Here is a 25,694-nt window from a genome sequence, read left to right as displayed (position 1 = left end):
CACACACACACACACACAAACACACACACACACCACATACCCCAATTACCACAGTACACTTTGTAACCCAAGGGGTACCTGCTCATTGGAGAAACTTGGGAGAAGGTGGGGGGGGGGGGAGTGGGGGAGGGGAGCAGAGAGCAGTTTTTTTTTGAAGGGGGGGGGGGGGGAGTGGGTGAGGGGAGCAGAGAGCAGTAGCAATAAATAGTGAAGGGAATACCAGGGTTGCCCATGGAAACTGGCAAGGATAAGAAAAAATAATCAGCCTTCATTTGACAGAAGAGAAAAATGGAGAGGGCCAGCAGGGAGGACGGGGACCAAGCAATGCCAGTTTCCTGGCTCGGACTTGCACACGCCTTCTCGGCGCCCACTGCCAGCTGGCAAGGGGCAGCGTGGAGGGTCCAGGAGGGGGAACGTAGGCACCAGAAGGTAGCACAGAGGGTGTCAAAGAGCCCTCAGCTGATTCCCAGAGAGCCAAGGCTCAGGGCGGCCCTCCCATGCCTGGCACCTCCTTTCGGCCCCGTTCCAGAGTCCAGAGAGACTGGGCCAAGGCCTCACCTGGGTGAAGGAGCCATCCTCGCTGCATTCCGGGACAAACACCGCCTCCTGGGGCTTCTTGGCTTGCTCCAGGGCCTGAGCCCGCTCCAGGCGACACTTGCTCTGGCCAGCGTCTAGAAGAGGAGAGGAGCGAGCAGATGTCACACTTCCCTTGGATTCCGCGCAGGATGGCTGCCTGGCCTGGGAGCCTGAGGACCCCGCAGGATCTCACCACAATCCCGCGAGAGCCCCCACAGCACCGGCTCCTCTAACGACAGGCAGGGCCAGTGAGTGCCCGGGCTCATCCTCCTCGTCGGTGTTCTTCTTAGAAAAGTGGGGGTTGTATTTATACTACCTTCTACTTATTTTGTCTCCCAAGTACTCCCAAAAGCTTGTCCCACTTCTCTTATTTTTCACTGAGTTTATTAAAAAACATGCAAGCCCACGAGGCCTCCAAGATGTTTTCTAGTTCAAGAATGGCAAGCACTTTCTTCGGGAAATCAGAGGCTCGAGAGAGGCCTGCTTAGCCTCCCACAATTCCTGTAATGGCTCCAAGCAGCCCAGAATCACAAATCCAAATATCCGCAGGGGGTAGGAGAGTGACATGAATTAGAGGAGCATTCAGCTTGGAGACACCATAGGGGGTGCTGGGGCCTGTGACAAATCGGAGAGCAGGTTCCCTTTACAGGAGGTAGCTGCTACTCAGCTCTAGCCGCGTGTTGCCTTGTGGGAGGGAACACAAACATGATATTCCCAGAGCTCCCAGTTTTTTATGAGAAGTACCAAAATCCGGATTTTGATGTTGAAGCTCCTAATTTTTAAATGTTGTCTCAAATGTTTTTAATATTTTTAAACAGGTGAGCGGACCAAAAAAAACACCACATCTCTTGACCAACCATTTGGAACCCCTGTTCGGAAGCCAGCAATAATGTCTTGCTATTTTAAGCATCTCCATTTTTAAAATAAAAATAAATAGCCCTAGCCACACAGGATCACATCCCTCTAAGCCCGAGCCTGGCGACAGGGTTTCAAAGACAGAAAAGTGCTCATTTCTTCAGGTAGACCAGTTCACTTCATATTCCCTGGTAGAAAGGGTAGGGGGGTAGGATAGCAAACCAAATAAATAGACTCGTTCTGAGATCCCCTGCTAAGGAGTGTACCATGCAGGAAGCTGTGGTGCCCAAGCATCTCTCCTCAACTGGGCAGAGATGTGCACAACTCACCTTTGCATCTGCCTCGATGTACCACACCCAGGGCGGGGTCTCTGCACTTGGCTCGCTGGTACTCACACATGGACTCATAGGACCGGCCATCAGAGGCACAGATGGGTTTGGGTTGAGTCCTAGAGCAGTGGAGGTTGCACTGAGGGTCGCGGTCACTTATGAGAAACTAGATTGGAAAAAGTGAAAGGGTATAGAGGTTACTCTTGCAAGAAAATTAGGGGCGAGCCCATGACTTAGAATATTGACTTACTCAGCAAGTCCAGAAACCCAAAGTTATTAAACCCTGGATGTGGAAGGGAACTGAGCAGCCACAAAGTCTCACCAAGGAAGGCACCTGTGCTGGGTAATTCCCCCACAGGATCTATCTCATCAATCCTCACAACCACCCTATGAAATAGAAACCATCTATTTTATAGATAAGGAAACGGAAGCTTAGAGAGAGGTAACTTGCCCAGTGTTACAAAGCTGTAAGTGGTGCATGTGATTGGCCAGAAGTCAAATCAAAGCTTTTCCCACTGAGACATTCAGCCTTCCCATCCATGCAGGTCACGAGTCCTCTCTTTTGGTACTTCCCCAAATTAGGAACTCCCTAGCAATCTCTAGATTCCATCTTTGGATAGTTTTATTTATTAGAAAGTAATATTGATCCACAAATCAATTACTTTTTCATTTCGGCCCACTGCTCTCTGGCAGAATTCAAGCTAAATGATTTTCTGTGAGTAAAGGAGTTCCTGATTTTAAACAACAATAATAACCAGCTTGGGAAATGCTGCGTTAAACAGGTTTCTTTAGGACTTCTCAGATACCTTGGATACGTTCTCATGCATTGTGAATTTCCAAGAGATACAGTAAATTAAAGATTGCTGCAAATTATTTGCTACTCTTCCCATTGAGCTGTGGAGTCTAAGTCCCTCCCCGTAAATCTGGACTGGCCTCACTAACTTACCTACCCAATAAAAGGCTATGGCAGTGATGTTTGGGGATTTCCAAGCAGGTTCATACAAAGTCTTACAGCTTCCTCCCAGGCCTCTTGCAACACTCACTCTGGAGGAAACCAGCTGCCATGTAAGAAGCCTAACAACCCTCAGACGGCCATGCTATGAGGAAGCCCAAGCTACCATGTGGTGAAACCATGTGCAGGGAGAAATCCCCAGACAACCCAGGCCGGGAGACATGTGAGTGAAGCAACTTCTGATGAGTCTACCCCCAGTCGTTGTCTGATTGCAACTAACAGAGATGAAAGGAAGTAACTGTGTGAGAGACCCCAAGTGAGAACCGCTCAGCTGATCCCCATCAACCCGCAGTACTGTGAGAGATAATAAATTGTTATTTTGGCCATTAAGTTTAGTGGTAGTTTGTTACATAGAAACAGATAACCAGGAAGGGGCATTTATGATGATGCATCTCCCAAACTTATTCAACCGTGAACCCCTTTATCAGTGAACCCCTGTTAACAGGAGGCCATACAATCCATAAGTTTCTTTTGAACAGCCCATAATTCCACAGCATGGGCCTTGAGAGCTGGGTCTCCTCTCATCCACCCTCATACAGCAGAATCAGGGCACACTGAAGGCTCTTCATCAGTGCAGAGCGAGGGGATGGGTATCCCACAATGCACGGCAATGTCATGAGCACACATCTGGCTGCAGTGGTGCTAGAGCTGACTGAGTGATCACACCAAGATCACAGAGTACAGGGAAGGTGTGACCACAACCCCTGTTTCAGGTATATCTGCAGGCTCTTTGTGTGAAGCAGAAAGATGAGAACTTGCTGACCCTTTTCCAGAACAGCAGAGGGAGGTCCAGAGGCAGTGCCATTTCTTCAAGGGAGCACTGGAAACAGACGCCCCCTACTGGAAAGATTCTAAGAGATTCCAAGCCTGTCCATTAATGCACAGACTGCTTCCCAGCTGCAAAACCAGTCCCTTCCACCCCAACCCACCTCCCCGCCCCAAACTCCTGCCTGGTGCTGGCTGCTCAGCACAGGGAGGAAGAGCTGAGGGCTGACAGCACTGCACAGGCTTCGTCAGGTGGACGGTGCATCGTGGCTCTCCCTTCAGAGACCCTGAGCTCCACACTCACAGGTTCAACCTAAGTCTTGCCCAGAGCCCAAAAGGAAATGTCCTGGGAGCATTTCATGATAGAGCCTAGTGTTCCCGGATAAAGATCAATAATATATTGAGTCACGTCCAGAGGAAGCCTGCCGCCTCCCAGGCAGGCACACAGAGGAGGGATGAGCTGATAGGACAGCAGGAGGGGGAACACAACCCCCAGCCTCAATTCCCCTCAGGTTGCCCCTGCTTAAAACCTAAGGTGTCCCACTGCCCTTGGGGACCTTCACGTGGTTTTCTGTCCTGTAGAAATCTGACCCCAGGGCCCCTCTCTGGCCTCAGCACTTCCTACTCTGTCCCCTCCTTGCTTGTGCTGGTCAGGCACCGGCCTGCGTTTTCCCCAGAGCCACACTGGTTCCACCTCCAGGCCTTTGGACACACTGCTCCTGCTCCCCGCTCTCCCATCCCTGCTACAGACCACAGCTCACGTCACCTCCTCTGGGAGGCCTTCCCTAACTCTCACAGGTGAGGATGGTCCCCCTGTAATAACCTCTCACACCCCGCTTTTCCTTCACGGCTCTTAACACAGTTTGTGTGATGCATTGATTGTGTGCTTTGAGGAACAATGGAAGCACCAACTCAGAGCCCCACATGACAAGGATACTGTCTGTTCTGCCTGTGAACGCAGCCCCAGCATTGGAGCAACGTTGGGCGCTCCATTCTCATGCGATGAAGCATCCCTGCCATGGCATTTCCCACGCCGCATTAGCTCAGAACCAGGTGACAGGCTCCTGCAGGTGCCAGGCCTGGCCTCCCAGGCTCCTGCCACCCGGGGATCCCTGGGCCTCTTCTCCACGCTCATGCTCTGAGCTTTCCCCCTCCCTCCCGAGTTACAGGGTGGGCAGCAGTGGGCACAGCTTCCTGCCTTAGCTCCACCCCAGAACTTAAGTTATCTTGAGGCTGAGAGGGGTGTCTCTCCCACCCCGGCCCCGGCCCCTCTGCCACTAGAGCCCCCAGCCTCCAACCGACTGTGCACCAGGGAAAGCGTGGGACCCAAAGGTCCAGCTGAACGCGGCACAGGACACAGGAGGCTGCAAACAGCAAAGCCAGCCTCCCTTCCTCCCTCAGTATGGCTCCCTGAGTCCCATCCCTAATCTGTCTGCCACCTAGAATGCAGCCAGACCTGGCTCCGCCATTCTCCCTGGTGAGCAGCAGACGCCAGGCCAGACGGCAGGATCCATGTCCTCACGCGCAAGGCTGGCCAAGAGCAGGTTAGGGCACTGCTGTCGTCACACCATCGCTTCTTGTCCGTGGAAGTCAGGGCTACTTACGTGAAACAACACACTGATTCTTAAGACCTATTTGTTAGGTTATTTTGCCATGTGAATCAGCAGGAGCCGAGGAACAACATGCCCTCTGTTTTCATGATCACACGAGGATGGAAATATATGTACCTTCTAACGCCTGGGAAAACCAAGGGACCCATCCTTGGTCACAGGGATCCGGTAGCCAGACCCGAAGTCTGAAGAGTAATAATAATAAAAGCTGACCATTATATATTACTTACAATATGCCAACAATGTAATCTTCATAATCACCCTCTGAGGCAGGGTATGTTTCGATCTTCATTTTACAGATAAAAAACTAAAGCCCAGAGGAGTTAGGCAACTTCTCCAAGATTACACAGTGTGTACGTGTCCATGCTGGGATTGATACCCAAGGCCTGGCTCCAGACCACGCTTCTAACCACTAACCCACACTGCCGTTCATTATGCCAGAGAAACACTGCTAAAAACAGCTCTGGCCCAATTGCAAAACTGATTCACAAAATCAGAAACTGTTCGTCAAGAACCTACTGTGTGCCAGACACTAACCTGAAGATCTAGGTAGGACAGCCCTGCCCACTTTAAGCCTCCTATCAGGAGCTCCTCATAGGGGTCTTATTCACCTTAAAAACAAACAAACAGGAATCAAAAAAGACAGTTTCTTTTCATACTCCAGGAGGTTACCCTGTTGTCTCCTCCTCAGCTCACAGGGGATGACAGCTGCAGGCGTCACCGTGGCATTGAACTACAGGCCATAAAGTTGGTTTGGAAACGGCCTCCTCTGGACCAACATAGGCGCCACATAGACGCCAGAAACCAGCTTAATAACTAGGGGAACACTCTGTCTACAGCAGACAGGTTAAAGAGCTTCAGAAGAGGCCCCACCTGCCTCACACATGGACATCCTTCCGGCGTCAGAAGAGTTCCCAAAAGGTCCCAGCTAGAAATTACTGATCCCCGAGACCACGTAAAAAAGTTCCGAGACAGCATAGGGCCCTTGCTAAAGACCATCTTCAATCAACTGTGGTGTCTTGTTTTCATCTGTTTTAGGAACTGTGTGTGTTTGTGTTTAAAAAAAAAAAAGCAATGAGTTCTATAAAATGGAGTTTGGGTAGGATGACTATGCCCTCATAGTTATCCTATCAAAACCTCCAGGGCCCCTAGGGGATTACTGTGGGTCCACAAACATTACTTATTTAGCCACCCATTCATCTACTTTTGTACTCAACAAGAGAATACTGTGAAGAACCCAGCACTGCAGAAGGCATGGGAAGCAGACCAAAACCAACATAGTCCTGCCCTCAATGACTTGCACTCTAGGGCAGACACACAAGCAAGACGACATGGCAAGGGAACAGGACACTGAAGGACAAGAGAGGATTTAATCCTAGGGTCTCTGTAATGCTACAAAGCCACACAGTCCCGCAGAACTTTCTGCGGGGATGGCCCTGTCCTACATCTGGGCTGTCCAATAGGGTAGCCACAAACCACACATGGCCATTAAGAACTAAACTGTAGCTACCACAACTGAGGGACTAAATTCTTAGTTGCATTTAATTTTAGTTAACTTAAATTTGCATAGCCATATGTGGCTAGTGGCTACCCTATTCAAGAGCACAGTTCGAGAGGGGAAGGGAGATAGGTTCATCCTCCCTGGACTTTCTCTTATTTGAGCTAAGCTCAGACTTCCACATTCTGAAACTGGACATGAAATCAGTTCATTGCTTATGGGTCAGCAGCAGGACAGCCCAGGAGTTCATCACAGCCTACCTGAAGCCACAAGGTAGATGTTTCCCTCTCTTCTGCAGGACATAGGAGGTACAGGCTAGAAGTCTCCAGCAGCAGCCTGTGGCCTGGGTCAGTGCTCTCAGCACACAGACAAAACTCAGTCTGAGTCACCCTGCCGAGACCTGAGCCTCCGAGCCACAGAAGTCTGTTGTGGGCTCAAAAGCAACTGCAGTTGGTGGAAATTTTTTGGTGTTGGGCAGAGGCGAGCTGTCTCCCCAGTGAGGCAAACGCTGAGCCGTCTCCCTCTGGGGGAAAATAGTATTTTCATTAAAATCCTCACATACATTCCCTTCCCTCTTCCCAACCAAAAGTCAACAAAAACAAAATAATTATGTTAAACATGATTGCGTAATAAGGAAACCAAACCAAAGGGGCTGGGACAACGGTGCATGTGCAGTCTTCTCCCGCCCTCTCTCCTTGGGGAGTGAATGATTCCAAAGCAAACACACACTTGTGGTCTGCTCACATTTGTAAAGTAGGACAAGCACTTGAAATACATATAAATAATCCAACCTTCCTACGGGAGTAGCAAGCTACCGATGGGGGCATCCTTCACCATAGAAGGGATGGGGACAAAGGAAATCAATGTTAGGCCAACAATCCCTTCTGTCTGAAAGGCACACACGCCAACCTGGGCCCTGCAACCTCCAGAAGAGCAGAATGCAAACCCTGCCACCGCTTTGGCTCAGAGTGACCACTCCAGTACCACAAGCTGTGTTAGGTTTGACTGACTGCCAAGTTTCCATGACAATGTAGGGGACAACAAAGGCAGCCTAAGGTTCCATCTGGGAGATGTTTGATTCTTTGCAATATGGAGTTGGTTTCACGGTCTTCACTTCCACCTGTGCCATGCTGACTTAACCTGGATCTAAAATTCTACACAGGCATTTTTCTGGTAAGATGCGCTACATTTCCCAGGTGCAGAAGTTGGGCTAGGAACCATAATAAGCAACTGGGGTGGTGGCCCATCACTGTGAGACAGCCACAATTTGGAGTAGCAAGTAGTCTTCCTCTTTATGACATCAGACTCAAAAATCACAGGCCAAACTCAACTAATCTGAGGGGTTTTTGTTAATAAACTCATATATAACACAGCTTCGGGTACTCACTTAGCTATGGCTGCAAAACAAACCAACCCTAAACATCGTGGTGTCAAACAACGATTTATGATTTCTCTCAGTTCTACAGGTTGGCTGGGCTCAGCTGGGAGCTTCTTCGGCTCCACGTGGTGTCTGCTGAGACTACACTTGGTGGCATTCAGTTGGGAGCTTGGCTGGGGCTGAAACATCCATGAAGACTTCACCCTCTGGCTCAGTTGGGGTGGTGGAAATGGCTGGGGGGCTGGAGGGGCCTCTCTCTCAAGCTTCCTCTTAGCCATGATGACTTTATTCAGTCCTTTATCTCTTGCCGAGATGTTTGACTCTTTGCCCCCAACCTTTCTTCCTCACTCAAGTTCAGATTCCATACAACCACTGAGGTTAACACCCTAAAAAGCAAATGCTTTCATGTTTTAAACACCACCACTAGCTTCCTTGAACCCGCAGCTGCATTGGGCTCAGACTTCTATTGAAGCCTCAACATATGACATTATCATTCATGTGTTTACACGTCTAAAGACTCTCTTATTCCTCTTTATATACATAGGGCCTCACCCTGCCTGATCAACAGCAGTTGTTCAATACCTATTTGAAGAATGAATGGGTGACTATCAAACCTTACCTAAAATATATCCTAGATAAGAAACTCCTTTTTCTTATCACTTACTATGAAAAGAGATATTCTTTGTCCAAATACCACCAAAAGCTTAAAGCTCTCAAATGCAGTAAGGAAAGCAGTTTACTCCTTTTCTCTTTTCAAAAAACATCTATTAGATAAGGAAAACCATAAACACCATATTTTCTCCCTTGAAGTAAAGCCATTGAAGAGAATATACCAAAGTGGCTGAGACAGTACCCATATACCATGCACATCATCACTAAGTCACCATGGAATCCCCCCCTGCCCCGAGAAGGCTGGACTTAGCCTGAGAGCCGCCCCCCACAGCCCTGCAGGGAGCCTTCCCACCACCCTGCAGACAAGTCTTGTCACCCATAGGTCAGGCAGTAATCTGAGATGCCCGGGGTGGCTGAACCTGAACTGAGTTTAATTTAACAGCCAATGGGATTAGCACTCTGGCTTTTCTGACGGCTACCATATGCGTGCACTCCAGGAAGAACAACAGCCAGATAATAAAATGGATTCATTTATAAGTCAGATTTTTCACACCCTGAATTCGTTTTTTCCCACAGAGTTAAGGTTGTAAATAACGGTGAGCTTCCCAGCTCCATCCACAAATGCCTGTTTGGAAGGAACGGGGAGGGGAATGTGTGCCTGCCGAGTAGGGAGCAGACACAGTAAAGGACCCTGGTGCCTGGGCCCCCGGTGGGGCAGAATTCCTCAGCCCCACTGCCCTGTCCTGCCTGCCTCTGGACCTGGCACACGCCGGCCCATCTCCCTGGACTGTGTGTCCACCTCATACGCTCCTATTCACCCTTCTGCTCTCAGAGCACATGCGGCTTCCTTGGGGCATTTACTTCCCCAGGAGGCCGGGACTCCTGCGAGGAGCCTCCATACACCCTCTGCTTTCCCCTGTGGCCTTTGTCACACTGGTAATTAAATGACTAATTGTTCCATTATGTTTCTTGCTCATCCTCCCCACTGACCCAGAAACTCCCTGCGGCAGGAACCAAGATCTGCTGGGTGCCACACTGCTGGATCCCCAGTGCCCAGCAGGGCCTTGCCCACAGCGGGTGCTCGATCAGTATTGACTGGAAGGAGGAGGAGGAAGCTGAGCTCAGCCAGGTTGAGCTAGCGAGTGGTGGAGCACGCCTCCCAGCCTGCCTGCAAGCCCAGATCCTCCTGCTGCAGCACACGCTTCCACGCAGGTGTCCAGCCCTGAGCCCTGGAGCTGAGGCGGGCACTGCTGTCCAGGAGCGGAGGGGGCTCTGCTCTTAGCTCTGGCGGTGGTCCCTCCAGTGGACAGGAGAGAAGAAGGGCTCTGCGAGCAGAGAGAGCTTTCCTAAGGGAGGGATACTTTTCCCATCTTGTTTATAAATCAAAGTCCGGCTCAGGTTTTGTTTTGTTTAATATAGTTTTATTGATTTCAGAGAGGAAGGGAGAGGGAGAGAGAGATAGAAACATCAATGATAACAGAGAATCATTGTTCGGCTGCCTCTTGCATGCCCCCCACTGGGGATTGGGCCCACAACCCAGGCATGTGCCCTTGACTGGAATCGAACCCCAGCCCCTTCAGTCCATAGGCTGAAGCTCTATTTTCTGAGCCAAACCAGCTAGGGCCCAGCTCAAGTTTTTAAACTCAGGCACTACAAAGCATTTCTGGGAGGTAACTCTGCTATTGAAAGAGGGGGGAAGCCACTCCCGGAGCCTGCGCCTGGAACAAAAAGGAGAGAGCACATTCCAGACATGGAGCTGCAGCTCGGCCTCTTACTCTCCCACCAGGGACCGGCCGCCTCTGGTCACTTGCTTCCTCGTCTGCAAAACCAAACTGTGGCCTTTTCCTCCGGGCCCGCTTCTTTGGGAACGAGGAGCGGTTTCCCATTAAACCATCACTCACCCCGCCACTATCTAATCCATCATCCGCACCGAGGACCCACCTCCCTGCTTCTGCCAGCTTGCTCTCACCCTTCCCTGACCCCGCAGCCACCGCATTTACACAGGTGCAAAGGGGGCGGCCAGCAGGGCTGGAGTGGGGCTCCTGAAGATGGAGGAGGGCAGATAAGGGAGGTCAGAGGGAAGGCGCGGTGCGTACCACACAGCTCTGCTCTTCTTCCACACACCTCCACGGCCGGCCTGACAACAGCACGCCCGCCCGATTAAAGGGCTTTCCATGCTGCTGAGGGAAAGCAGACGGCCCCCTCCAGCTGTTCGGCAACTGGAACCACTTCTGTTGTTTTAGCCAGGAGAGGCCTGACCTTCGTCACCTCACCCATCCCCTCCCCAAGGGAGGAATTTAGTAGTTACCTACTCCACCCACCCAACTCTCCACCTCCACTGTGCCCCCCACAACCACGGGGATGACAGGTCAGGACCCGGGGGAGAAGGCTGTCTTACTCCAGGTGCCATTATGGGGAAGGGGGGAAGGTGCCGTTATGGAGTGGGTTAGACAAAGCAGCTGGGACCCTGGACTGAAACTCACACAGACCCCCATCCATGCCGTGCCAGTCTATTAGGAAGGGGGGTGCAGATAGTGTGGGCTAGGGCCAGGTCATCAAACTTCCAAAATACAAATTTGGCATGATCCTGAGTGAGAGGAGCCAGGCGCTAAAGGCTACATACTGTGTGATTCCATTTATAAGTGACAGTCGGGAAAAGCCAACACTGTATGGAGAGAAATCAGATCAGTGACTGCCAGGGACTGGAGATAGGGGGAAAAGCATGATAGTATGGGGGGGGGGGGGGGGTGTTCTCCTTCTTGATTATGACAGTGGTTATAAAACTATATAAAGTTGTTAAAATTCATAAAAGTGTACACCTAAAAAAGGGTGAATGATACGGCATGTAAATCATATACCAATAAACAAAAAAGAGAAACACATAACACTAATGAAAAATAATTCCAAAAAATGTTTGTTTTGAACAGCAGACCTCCCATCGGTCCTCAAAGAGGTTTCTGGAGATTTCTCTGCCCACCCCCGTCAATTACCAGGCATCCTGCTAGGTGCAGTGGGCGTTATAAAAATAAACAACAGAGGCTCTGCCCCCCCCTCCGCCCTCCACCTAGGCTGAGAGGTTTCTGGAGATTTCTCTGCCCACCCCCGTCAATTATAGGTGCAGTGGGGGTTATAAAAATAAACAACAGAGGCTCTGCCCGCCCCTGCCCTCCCCCGAGGCTGAGTTTGTGGCAAAGACTGACATGTGTACAGTTAACTCCATAGGGACCACATTTTCAAAACGAGCAACCAGGAAGCAACACCTAAGTCACAAACAGACAAAAGGGTAGAACATTTGAAAATGGGATGCCAGGAAGTCTAAGATGTGAGGTGGCTAACTCTTTAAAAAGGGGAGAGGAGGAGAGAGGAGGGGAGGGGGGAGGATCTCGGGTGCCCCGGGACTATGCTGAGTGCCGGGACAGAGCAGCTGGCCCTGTGTCCTGTGGGGTCAGAGTGAGAGGTTCATGCAGACTGGACAGGGCCAGGACTTCTCCAAGAGCCATAAACTGGGCCGCAAAAGGATCTCCACAGGCAGGAAGGGACGACTGAAGGGCATCCTAAGCACCAGCAGCAGGTACACAGAAGTAAAGAAGCAAACTCATTTCAAAAGGTAGTTTAGAAATGACCATTTATGGGAAAAATAAGGCTCTAGGGCCAGACTGGGGGTGAGATCACGGAGGATCTTGAACATTCCCAGTTGTCTTTTTTTTTTAAGACTTGGAAGCCAGTGGAGGAAATAGAAGACAAGATCAGACCTGAGCTTTAGAAATCTCTGGCAGGGGCATGAAAGTCAACAGAGCAGCCGCTCAGAGGCCATGCAGCTGAATGCAGCGCAGGAGGAATGGAGAAGAAGGGGGACATGGGCCAGGGCAGTGCCTGGGTGAGACCGGTGGGTGAGATAAAAGCACCAAGAACCAAACAGCCATCTGCAGGGAGTGGGCAGCTGCCGTGAGAGGTGGTCTGTGTTCCCGGCACAGCCTGCAGGACTTCCACGAGGCTCGGGAGGGACGGGCGGGATGCCACACGCATGTTGGCAAGGAGGAAGAAATGGAGGACACGTGGGAATGAAAATATTTCTTTGAAACAAAACAAACAAAACTGAAACAGACTCATAGACACAGAGAGCAAACTGGTGGTTGCCAGAGGGGAGGGGAATTAGGGGACTGGGTGAAAGAGGTGAAGGGGTTAAGATGTACAGATCGGGAATTACACAATAATCACAGGAAGTAAGCAAAGCATAGAAATATAGTCAATAATATTGTAATAACTACTAGTATGTATGGTGCCAGTTGGGAACTGGAAATATCGAGGGGAACACGATGTAAAGTAGATGATTGTCTAACCACTAAGCTATAACCTAAAACCAATGCAAAATAAAATTGAAAGAAAAAAATGTTTAATTTTAAAATATTTTTTTTTAAATATATATTTGACTAAGTGGAATCCTTCAGCTTAGAAACTACAGTGGGGCCTTGACTTAGGAGTTTAATTTGTTCTGAGACCCAGCTCGTTAAGGAGCTCGTTAAGGAGCTCGTTAACTCAAATTACTCTGTCAACTCAATGCAAAAAATCGGCTGACAGCTGGTATCTCAAAAAACTCGTTAGTCGGGACACTCGTAAGTCAAGGCCCCACTGTATTGAGGTTTCAGTCTTCCTTGATCACCAGCAGGGCGTCAGGTGAAAGCACTTGTTTTGTTTCCTGCTTGCAGTCCTGTCACTAACTATGAGGCAACAGAACTTTCCATCGAGGGCGTGGAGAAAGCCACTTGCCCGTCCCCACCTCCCACCCCTCAAACTCTGCCACCAGGGCAAATAAAAACTCCTCCCACTCCACATCAAAGCCACAGTGTGCTCTCCAGGACCCAGGTTTCTTCAGTTCTCTCAGCCCACTAGCACTGGAAAAAAGGTCAAGTTGATGGTATTAACAAGGAGCAGCACAGTGGCCTTGTATTTGGGGTGCATCCAAGAGATGCTGGATTACAAGAGAGAACTCAGATGAGGTGCAAAGCAAAGAGAACAGGGAAAGTGTTCTTAAGTACCTGTTTGGATATAAGTGCCTTGCCCTTCATTCCAATGACACACTGGTAGTAAGGGTTTGCTGAATTAGCTCTATCTCTCCACCAGGGCTAGTGGCTCCTTCCAAGGTTACCCTGAACTCTCCCACAGGCTCCACCCAGTGTCCTGCTCCAAACTCTCACTGGGTATTGCTAAGTTTGGAATTCATGTCACTGAGTACCTTGGCTAGTGGCGATGGGGCCAGAGATGATTGCTGCACATCCTGACTCTAGCCCTGCCCCCGCCATGCTCTGTCCCACCATCACTAGTAGCAGTTCATGCCCAGCGAGATGTGACATGTGTTTTCTAACTGGGGGAATGAGTGAGGAGATTGGTCAGGATTGGGACTAATGACTGTAGGAGGGGTGACTGGGATTGGTCCTGACTCAGCTGGGTGCTGGCGGTGACTTACCCCCTGTGAAGGGCAAGGTCCCAACCCAGAACTGTTTTCACAGGAGACTTGGTGAGATTCTGGGCAAAGGAGGAGGTACAGAAGCTGAAAAGGGTGCTTGAGAGGCTCGAGACGACTTTGAGAGGTTCCAGGCACACAGAGAACTATTTCAGGGCTTAGGTGACAGAGACACAGAAACGAGGCAGGTCCTTTCCCCCACCTCTGCCTGACACCTAGCCTTGCCCTGGCAGCTGCAGCGACAGCTTTGGCTGCAGGAGACAGTTCCATTGGCACAGACTCGGTGTTCTCATGACGAGCACTGCCAGCAGCGAGGTTCCTCTGGACACAGGGAAAATTATGACTAGCCTGTGGAAATATTTAAAGCACCCCAAAGTAGGGCCTCAGGGGGACTGCTGTTGGAGCAGATGTAATTTGGGAATAAAGGTAACTGTGGTACCATTTTGTAATCATGGACAGAAGAGGCTTGGAAATACCGGTTCTAAGAACAGATGCTAATGGGTGTGCAGGCCCACAGAGCAGGCTGTGGGAGGCAAAACAAGCAGCCCCAAAATTAGGAAGCGTTTGCGAAGGCCACCCGAAGATCTGGAGATCAATATTCCAATATGGGGACATCGGACATGGTTGTCAGGCTCCCGGGCTGGTCAACAAAATGCCAGAGGAGCTCACAATGTGGCTGAAATAACGCTAATCACACTCGGCCCAGAGTAGGGTGGAGAGTCTGAGGGGGTAGGAGTTGGACAGCCCGCCCCCCCCAGAAAGGGCCAGTCACGAATCTGTTCATGAGCTGAGGCATGAGTGTCTTCACCGTATGGACACCCGCACATCCGTGTGCACTCACACACTCACGAGTACTGTTTGGGGGGCACAATCACTAGCCCTTGTTCAAGAATATAAGGTCAGTCCTGTCCAGTGTGCTCAGTGGTTACAGCATCAGCCCACACACTGAATGTTCTAGGGCTCTATTCTAGGTCAAGGGCATGTACCTGGGTTGTGGTTTGCTCCCCGCCCCCAGTCAGGGTGTGTGCGGGAGGCAACCAGTCCATGTGTCTCTCTCACATCAATGGGTCTCTTTTCCTCCCTCCCTCCCTCCCTACCTTCCTACCTCCCTACCACTCTCTTTAAAAAGCAATGGGGGAAAAATCCTCAGGTAAGGATCAAAAAAACAATGCAGGGTCAAGCACTTTGAAGGAGAAAGCTGGTAGCTAAGTTACTCGCAAAAAAAAAGCACTAGAAGTCTTTGTCTTCCTCTCTGCCCTGACAGATGCAAGTTCTCTGACACCACAGTATGTTTCTAAACAAGCTGAATGGAGACCCCATTTGGTGAACCTCACAACACCCAGAGACACCATGGCCATACACTGCTAGTGCCTCCTACAGCAGGCCAGTTGTGCCAGGTGAGCCCTCACCCCTAGCCTGCTCCCAGCCCCCACCCTCACAGCATCCTGGGTGACGACAAGGCCCCAAAGCCCCTTCAGGACTGAGCCTCTTAACTGAAAGACAGACTCTCATCTTGGCCAAGACTCCTTTCTTATCTGCTAGAAGGGCCGCCTGTAGCCTCACCAGTCCACCCCTCGGGATTCTCGGTGCTGCTGCAGTTGCTTATCTGACCTTTGAAGATACTTGTCCACTCACATATTTTGCAGTGAGTCCTCCAGCTGTTACCAGTTACTGCTCCCCTTATCAACACAAAGCGACCCAAAACAGCCTTACCATAGCCCAACCACGATAAAAAATAAAAGAAATAAAAACTTCCAAAGTCTAAACACAGTAGGAAGAAGAGACAGGAGAAATTCACCCTCCCAGACTCTAGGAATGAACTCATGGGTCCATCATAACTAGAGAAATTGGTATACTTTCAATGTCATCGGATTATCACGAAGGAAGATGTCATTTTAATGCCCGTTTCATTTGGGCAAGACACTGTGGCGTGTATACAGAGGCTCATCTTCGTATCCACTTACACAGAGGAGCAATTTACCTTGACAAGGGAGATAACAGAGAAAGAGACTCTTTATCGTAGCACTTGAGGAAATCCTCTCCCTTATAGCACCACGCCCCGGGGATGGACGGCGAGCAAGTACAGACTAAAACAAACAGAAGAGGAAATCCCAGTCTTGCTATGTCTTCGAATTATGTTAGGGCTGTGTGTGCTTAGACTGTGTTTCCTTTTATTGTGATTTCCACTGTCATCTTGAAATCCTGCTGTGCTGGAGGTGGGCTTCAGATCATGAAACAGAGCATAAGCATTCATGCCCCTGAGTGTGTGCGCATGCATACACACACACACACACACACACACACACACACACCTACTGACAAAAGAGAAGAAGAAATCATTTGGCCCAGGTGGGACTGCCGTGTGCCATAAAACCTGGTGCTGTCAGCCCATCTCGGGCTGAAAATCCCCACTGCGTCGCGCAGGCAAGGATTAATTACTGCTGTCCAGAGCCCAGGCTCACGTCTTACTTCACACAGTGTGAGGCTGTTCTGGGCAGGAGGGAAATCCCGTAGACCCAAACTGGGTCAAGGAAAAGTAAATAGAAAGAACCATGTCAAATTCTACAGGCAGGAATGGAAGGTTAGTGGAAAACTAAAGCTAGCCCACTCCCAAGGCCGAGAAAAAACGGTCCTTCCATTTTCCTGGGCACAAAGTCTTACTTTTAAGGATAAAAACCTGTGTTAGACTTTTGAGGATCTTTTTCTTCTATGCCAGGCATTTATGACCCTGCAGGCCATATTTCCCCGGAACACTAGAGCTGATGGAAAGGACACTTACCTTTGCAGCAGCTCCCATCTGGGAAGCAAACGAGATGGCATGGCTGAGTCTGCTGGGGAGAGCCTTCGGAGCACACCAAGCCAGCCTGCGACTCCCAAGGCCTGGCTCTAAGACTTGGCACTAAACACTTTTATTCCAGGCTCTAAAGGCGTTCTCAAGACTTTTTATTGGCCAATGAAATGCTCACAATACAAAGTTAAATAAAACCAAAGCAGACCATCAAACATATATGCATGTATGTATAGACAGATAAGATATATATACATACATATATGCATACACATAATACATAAATGTACACATATATACATATGTATATCTTCCTCCAGCTCCAGAGAAAGAAAGCAAATATAGAAGGAAATACACCGAAATGTTAACAGTGGTCTCTACCAGGTAGGAACACAAATGGGTTGGCTTGTTTTTCCTTTGCGTTTTTCTTTATTTTCCAAGTTCCCTACACTCTGCATTTAAGGGGGCTGAGAGTGAAGCACGTACCAAACTCCAAACAGATTGACCCAGACCTGCCTCTTGAGCAAAGGTGTCCCCAAGCTCTACTCCGGACTCTGGTGTCACCTAAGGAACATGGAAGACCAAGAGCCAGCGGCCCATCCACGGCCAGGACTTGGAAGTGGGAGGGGAAGGGTGTCTTCCTCTTAGCTTCTTTATCTCCCGAGACTGATCAAGTGTCCTGTTCTTCTGCATCACACACACAACTCTGGTAAAGTGGGCACAGAAAAACCCAGTAACTTTCCACGTGGTGCCATGTGGGGCCTTGTGATAACTCTGCAGCCTCTATCCCCGCAACAGCCTCATCACCATGTCATCTCCCTTTCAATTCGGACAGCACAGCCAGGGAGTCTCCAGCCTTCTCTGGGACATCTTTGCCAAAGCCACACTTTGGTTCAGGCCCTTTAAACTAATGTTCAACAAAACATCAATCCTGACAATTGATCCTGTCTTCCTCTTAGCTTCTTTATCTCCCGAGACTGATCAAGTGTCCTGTTCTTCTGCATCACACACACAACTCTGGTAAAGTGGGCACAGAAAAACCCAGTAACTTTCCACGTGGTGCCATGTGGGGCCTTGTGATAACTCTGCAGCCTCTATCCCCGCAACAGCCTCGTCACCATGTCGTCTCCCTTCCAATTCGGACAGCACAGCCAGGGAGTCTCCAACCTTCTCTGGGACATCTTTGCCAAAGCCACAGTTTGGTTCAGGCCCTTTAAACTAATGTTCCACCCGGCGACAGGGCTCACCAGCAGCATTCGGCAGCCTTTCTTTCATCAGCCATCAGACTACAGGGAAGGAGGATGGCGACTATGTTGTCTTCTGGACGAATGGGAAGGAATGGAAATCACATGGCTAAAAAGAAGGCCTTGGAGGACAAGCTGCTGTAGCTTCAGGTGTGGGAGGGACGCAGCGGGTCACTCCCATCATCCCTGAAGATGCCTTTAGAACAAAAATGTCCTTGCATTTAGTTCCTTGCAAAATAACCCAAAATCTGCAAATTTTTGTGTCTTGGCTCTACAACTTGCCACATTCATTCACTGGATAAATATGTATGAACCCCTCTGTGGGCATGGTCCCTGTCTTTGTGAGCTGTGTTGAGTCTACAATCCTGTTGCTCCTATTCCACATACAGATGATGTCTTTCTAGACAGAGTTGGGTCCCAGGCACAGAGCTCAGAGTAGGAATAAGCCAAAGCGGGATGTGCCACCACATGTAGCAAATTCCTCGGGGAAGGTTCTTCTTGGCCTGAGTCACACACAGGTGCCCCCACAGAAGAAAATGCCATTGCAGAGCTGATCCAGGAAAACAGATCGACTCTAAAGATAACCCAGAAAACTCACTGGAAGAGGGACTCCTGAGAGCCCCTGACCACCTCCCGATGCTGCTTAAGCTAATCAGAGGCCTCAGGCTGAGTCCAGATCCAGGGCAACCACCCACAGCCAGGCCCCCAAGAGGACAGGGCTAAGGGCGATGTGCTGGAGCACTTGGTCTTGCATAAGAAACTTCCAGGGAAGGCAGAAAAAGACAACTTCCAATTTGCCCTTTTATACCTCAATAGAGTATATCCTTCCAAGTGATGGTGTATTTTAAAGCATTTCCAAAGAAGATGCTTGAAGTAGAAGCCTCTTTCCTTGAAATAGATTCTCTATGCAAGATCTAAATCTGCTAGGGCAGTGATGGCGAACCTATGACACGCGTGTCAGAGGTGACACGCGAACTCATTTTTTTGGTTGATTTTGCTTTGTTAAATGGCATTTAAATATATAAAATAAATATCAAAAATGTAAGTCTTTGTTTTACTATGGTTGCAAAGATAAAAAAATTTCTATATGTGACACGGCACCAGAGTTAAGTTAGGGTTTTTCAAAATGCTGACACGCCAAGCTCAAAAGGTTCACCATCACTGTGCTAGGGTATCGGTAGTCACCAGAAAACTGCCTCAAAGCACTGTATCTTAGTGTGAAGTTCCAAGAAAGAAGTCTACATTGACCTAACCTTGCCTATAAAGCACCTAAACGCACAGCTAAAACTTAAAAGCACACTAAGAGAGAGTTGAGGGAACAAGGCCATAGCAAAAATAAATTTGGAGGGGTTCTCATTTATTGCCAGGCACAGTAAAAGGCTTTTTACATCAATTATATTAATTGATCCTGACAACAACCCGAGCTAATACTTTGCATCCCGCTTTGCAGATGAGAAAACAGAGGCTCAGAGAAGTTGAGCAATTGCTTAAGACCACACAGTCAGAACCCCAACCCAGACCTGTGACTCTATAATATCCCAGCCAACAAGGAACAAAGAATTATGTGCAGACCCATAAGAATTACCCACTCTAGCCTGGGACTATGTAAAGGTTTGGCAATTTTAAAAATTCAGTCTCAGAAGGAGACTTGACTTTGCATGGTGAACTCACAATACAATATACAGATGCTATATTATAGAATTATACACTTAAAACCTACATAATTTTATTAACCAATGTCACCCCAATAAGTTCAATTAAAATTTTTTAATAAAAAATAAAAATTTTATCTGATATGGTTATGTTCTCATACTATTGAGTAAAGAAAGTGTAGACTTCCAATACCCAACTATCACATTCTCACCTCCTCCAGCCCTTCCCCTTAAAAAAAATAACAGCACAGGAGGGCAGTGAGGAAGAGCAGGATTAAGCAAAGATTCTGGACCCTTCACAGGCCACGGCACCTGGTCACCAGCAGCAATTTTCCTAGAACCCAACACTTCCACCCCAGTGGTCCAGCTCCACCCATCTTCCCAGCTCCTGTGGCTGGATTGGGGGTCACTCTGTCTCTTGGGGACTGCTTTCTAACATGAGGTGAACATATTAAGGACAAAGTTCAGAGTCAATGCCATTCTATTTCTGATGTGGGGGAAAGAGGTTGCCCTTATTTATGGGTTGCGGGGGAAGATGGATACCAACCTAACTCAATACCCCGATGGTCAGCCAGCGGGGACATTGTTAACAGAGACCAGATCTGAGCCTCTCACAGGACACAGCCAGGAAGTGCTGTTTGGGAAGGTCTAAGACAGGGGTCCTCAAACTACGGCCCGCAGGCCACATGCAAATACAAATATTGTATTTGTTCCCGTTTTGTTTTTTTACTTCAAAATAAGATATGTGCAGTGTGCATAGGAATTTGTTCATAGTTTTTTCTTAAACTATAGTCCGGCCCTCCAATGGTCTGAGGGACAGTGAACTGGCCCCCTGTTTAAAAAGTTTGAGGACCCCTGCTCTAAGACCTTCATACCAGGCAGAAAACACAGGTGTCAAAAGCATAGGCCAGTGATGGCGAACCTATGACACGCGTGTCTGAGGTGACACGCAAACTCATTTTTTTGGTTGATTTTTCTTTGTTAAATGGCATTTAAATATATAAAATAAATATCAAAAATATAAATCTTTGTTTTACTATGGTTACAAAGATAAAAAAAGTTCTATATGTGACACGGCACCAGAGTTAAGTTAGGGTTTTTCAAAATGCTGACACGCCGAGCTCAAAAGGTTCGCCGTCACTGGCATAGGCTGCTCCAGTCCCTGGACTGTGGATCTCAGTCAGGATATTTCCCTCTGAGTCTCAGTTTCCTCATCTGTTAGACAAGGAAACACAGCAGTTCTACTATCATAGGTTGACCTAAGGACAAAAGAGTAGGTTGGCATTTTAAAAGTTCTTCTATTATCAACTAAATCAAGGTTTTTCAAACTGTATTCCATAGTTTCACCTATTCTCACTGAAGAGCCTGAGGACTGGTTTTCAAAGTTAAACTTCGGCTATTTTGAGAAGTAGCCACATTTTCGTTGTATTTTACATTTGCGTGAGTGCCTTTCTTTCTAATTTCATATTATTTTTCATATTTTCAACCACAGCAGGATCATCAAGAATGATAACAAAAAGAAGTGGAAAATATTTAAGTTCTAAAAAGTCATAAAATTTTTTTAAATGGTACAACTGTTACTAACTATAATCAAAAAGTGTGTTTGATTTGTTTTATGGAAATAGCAACAATGAATTTTTTAAATGGGAGAATAATGTTATTACGACCCTAAAATTGCCATCTGACCCCGTTCTTTCCAATAAGAGTCACTGGAGGTAAAACAGTAAAATAAAACTGTATCTTGAAGAATTATTTTGCAGCAAAACTATGGTTTTCAGCTGGTTATTCTGGCCAACGTGGGTAAAGGAGACTAAAGGAGAAAGAGAAATAAATGCAAATAGACAGTGAAGAGGCGCTGGCAGAAATCTAGGCCTGAGGTGTTGACAGGGGCCTGAGCTACCCAGTGGCAGTACAGATGGAAAGAAAGAATCAACCCAGGAGATGGTGGAGAGAAGGTTCTGGAACCAGCTGTCACTATCTTCTGGCTCCAGCCTAGTTCAGTAAATGTGATGTAATTAGGTCACTGCCTGCATTCCCTGTTCCGGGCCAAGAGCTGCTTCGGGCGCTGGGGCGAGTGTCCTTGTCAGGGAGCAAACTTCAGGATGCTCTCCCGCCAACCAGGCTCCTCGGGGACTTCTCTCCAGGTCCTCCCTGGAGAGGGAGCTTTTCCAACGCCCAGCCCCGAGGCCAGCCGCTCTGGCTCCCTGACCCATTCCTTAGTGTCCCCAGGGCCCCTCTTCCCAACTCTGACCTTCCAAACTCCAGCCCAGGGACCTTGGGGCTGGCTCCTGCCCAGGAGAAGGATTTGGAAGTGACTGGGTGGTGTTACTCTGCACCCTGTCGGCTGCCAACGGGAAAAAGACATCTTTCCCAAAGACACAGTTTGGTTCAGGCCATTTAAACTAATGTTCCACAAACGAGGACTCAGTATACCCTGACCCTCCTCCCGGGCACACCTCCCTCTGTCCTCGGGAATGTTTTTGGCACAAGGCAAGTGCCACGTGGACCTCTTGAGTGGGTGGCCCGGCAGCCGACCCATGGGACCCACTGTGCGGCCACTCTCACCCGCTGCAGATGTGCAGAGATGGTCAGGGGCCCATCAGGAGTGCCAGTCCCTAGGAGGCAAGGGGAGGTGGGAGGCAGAAGATGGAACGGAGCCAGGAATGGTCCGGAAGCAAGGCAGCAGAAGCACATGTGGATGCTGCAGCCCAGTCTCCAAGATGGACTTGAGGGTGGGGCTGCTCTCTCAGAGGCTATAACAGCTGCTGGCCAGCCCCCCACCTCCTTCGGGGAGGAGCTGGGTGGCCCTCATTGAGTTCTGCACCGGAACTTACTTGAACCTCCAGAAGCAAGACTATCCCCTGCCCGGCACAGACACCTGGAAGAGCTTTCCTTGTAAGATAGCTTCTCTCTTCCTTTGCCAGCACGGCCCTGGCCTGCCTCCTTCCACGTCCACTCGGAGAAACGAGCCCCATGGCTTTTGGCCACACTCCCAATTACTACTCAGAAGTCCCACCTGGGCTTAATCCGGACCCAGGACGCTCTTTATTGATTTGTACTTTCCCCTGGAGAGCAGCCCACTCTTCTGGGGACTCAGATTTTTACAGGAGCCTCCAAGATTCAATACCCTGTATCCAGGCTTAACTCTCAAATGGCTTCTAGAACATCTCTTTAAAACATGCACCCCAGCGTCCTAGAAAGCATTCAGTATCTCCGGCATTTCTGTGGCCAGTGTGGAGCAATGTTTAAGAATGTGGCCTTTAGAAACAGACAGACCAGGCTTTCAAATCCCATCACCACCACCTACTTGCTGTGTGACCTTAGGTCACTTAAACTCTCTGAGCCTCAGCCTCCTCATCTGCAAAGTAAGAATAATGTCCATTCCATGGATTTGTTGTGAGTTCTAGTGAGACAATGCATATAAAGCGCCTTCGCACAATGCCTGGTACTCAATAAATGCTAGCTATGTTTATTAGGACCATTCCACAGCCCTCGGACCCAAACTGAATCTACGATAAAGGAAAATAACCATAAGCATAGGAAGCACAGATATGCATGATTTAACTATTTGGGCTCTGAAGATACGTAATAGTAGTAACTATACCCAGACAAACACATTAATTGGGCAAAATGGATTAATCTAGATTTTCTCCCAAATTGTTATGTGAGGTGGGGGTCTTCTTTCACTTGCACTCTGAAATAAAGATCCCAGGCAACAGAAAAAGGGCCCACGGAAAAGAACCCCCGAAGTGGGGCACATAGGAAACCAAGGCCGCACACACACTGCATGCACCACGGATCAGAAGACCCCGAGCTGGAGCCACATGGGTGTTTGCAAATCCAGCTACAAAGCTGTCTGTGCTGGGCGGGACCCTCTCCCTGGCTGGCTGCGGCCAGGTCCTCAAACACACTGCATAAACAAACAGGGGATCACGCTGACCCAGGCTATGAAGAGACTGCATTTTTGCTTTCCGAAAAAGTTGCGATTTGCCAAGAAAAGCCATCTCTAATACAGACGAGGCAAATCTCAAACTAAATCAGAGCTGCATACGAGAAAGCCCGCCTGCTCCCTGGAGGAGGAGGCTAACTAGAGGCCTATCCAACCTCCTGCTCCCCAGCCTGGGTGTCAGCTGCAAACATCCACAGGGATACGCCGCCTCCTCCAGGCCTTGAGCAAGTCCCTCCTCCAATCTGGGCCTCAGTCTGAAGCTTCCTGGATTTACTGGAGGCATCTCTTCTCTTCAGCAGGAATCCCACCGCATCAAGGCCAGCAATCCACCTTGCCTTCCTTGCCCAGTTCCCTGTCACCCTATCTTCTTCTCCACACTGACCCCCACCTGGTTATTCCCCTCCTGGTTTCCTCAAGGGCTCCCTCTTAGCTCATGTTACAGGACAGGAGGGAACTCTGCGCCATTACCCCGGCCGAGGTGGCTTGAAAATCCTGCCAAGTACTTGGTTCCAGTGTGAGCAGGGAAGGAAGACCGGGTCCTTCCAGCCTCCCTCCAGAAAACCAGAGAACCGCTGCAGAGTGTCTTTGCCCAAGCAGCCTGCACCTCTTCTGAGGTTTTCTGGCCAGAATGGGAGGTGTCCTCTTTTTTTTTAAAATATATTTAATTGATTTTTTACAGAGAGGAAGGGAGAGGGATAGAGAGTTAGAAACATCGATGAGAGAGAAACATCGATCAGCTACCTCCTGCACACCCCCCACTGGGGATGTGCCTGCAACCAAGGTACAGGCCCTTGACCAGAATCGAACCTGGGACTCTTCAGTCCCCAGGCCGACGCTCTATCCAGTGAGCCAAACCGGCTAGGGCTGGGAGGTGTCCTCTTACCATTTCACGGAGCCCAGCTCCCTATGCTGCCAGCCCCTCACGCTCTCAGGCAGTCGAGAAGCCCTTCCTATTTGGCGATGATGGGCCCCAGTACACACACAGCAAGTGCTCAGATGTCAATGACTTCCCAATCCGAACCCCAGGCCTGGGCCTCCTGAAGTCGTCTCCGATGTGTGACACTGCAACAGCTGGCGGCTGGCCTGCGCTTGACAAAGCACGCTCTGCATCTCTGATCTCAACTGGTCACAGGAAAGAAATGCTTGGGTTCAATCCCTCACTTTAGTCTGTGGCCTTGGACACGTTGTTGAACTTATCTGTGCCTCAGTTCCCACCGCTATAAAATGGGCATGATAATAAATCCATCAGCTATGGATGAGGAAAGCAAAGTGAAGGACCTGTGAAGAACGTAGCATCGTGCCTGGCACAGGTTGAGTTCTTGAGCAATGTTAGCCATTATCATCATTGTAACCATGTTCATGTTCTTAGAGCAACCTGTGAGCTATCCTGGGCAGAGCTTAACTGAGGTCCCGAGAGGTGAAGGTCACCATGTAAGGAAATGCTAGAACATGGCTTTCAATGAGGTCTTCTTACTGCAACGCACTTTCCACCCTTCAGCATCCAAGAATGGCTATCTGGTGCCAATGTGTCATTCTGTTCCAGGAGCGACAATGGTGAGCAGGGCAAGCATGGTCCCCAACTCTGCCCTGTGAGGGGCAGAAAGTGTGAAGAGAGGAAGCTGGCTTGGGGCAGTTGGACTGGGCTGGTCAGCAGTGTTGGCTCCTGAAGATCCTCTAGGACTGGAGGCCACAGGAGGAAGATACAGTAAAAGAAGGAACCCAAATGTCTCCTGCACCCACTACCCGGCCATCGAGTCCTGTTTCTTCCACTTTCCCTTCCCCGTGCTCTTATGTACCAGACCAGCAGCCTGCCCAGCCCCATAGCCTGACCTGCAGCTTGAAGTGGGGAGGATGGGTCAGTCTCCCCTGGCCCCAGGCACAGAATCAAACACTAAGATCCAACCTCACTGTCTGTATGGGGGTGATGGGCCCCAGCACTGAGCCTTCTCCTTCCAAAACTTCACT

General features: G+C 49.2%; 1 protein-coding gene across 5 annotated transcripts in view; it reads right to left on the bottom strand.

The window, feature by feature from the left end:
* The window catches only part of SMOC1 (SPARC related modular calcium binding 1), a 218,000-nt gene that overhangs the window by 70,387 nt on the left and 121,919 nt on the right, over nt 1-25,694 (bottom strand). For all 5 annotated transcript variants that reach the window (XM_005877946.2, XM_005877945.2, XM_005877948.2 and 2 more), the window contains exons 2-3: nt 1,761-1,926; nt 559-671 (exon numbers count right to left, since the gene is read on the bottom strand). In XM_005877946.2, the coding sequence (XP_005878008.1) occupies nt 559-671; nt 1,761-1,926 (279 nt within the window). The remainder of the gene's footprint in view (nt 1-558; nt 672-1,760; nt 1,927-25,694) is intronic.

Source organism: Myotis brandtii, unplaced genomic scaffold, assembly GCF_000412655.1.
Source record: "Myotis brandtii unplaced genomic scaffold, ASM41265v1 scaffold536, whole genome shotgun sequence".
In the NCBI taxonomy this organism is placed as follows: domain Eukaryota; kingdom Metazoa; phylum Chordata; class Mammalia; order Chiroptera; family Vespertilionidae; genus Myotis; species Myotis brandtii.
The sequence above is the reverse complement of the archived record's forward strand: the minus strand, read 5'-3'. Positions and strand labels throughout refer to the sequence as shown.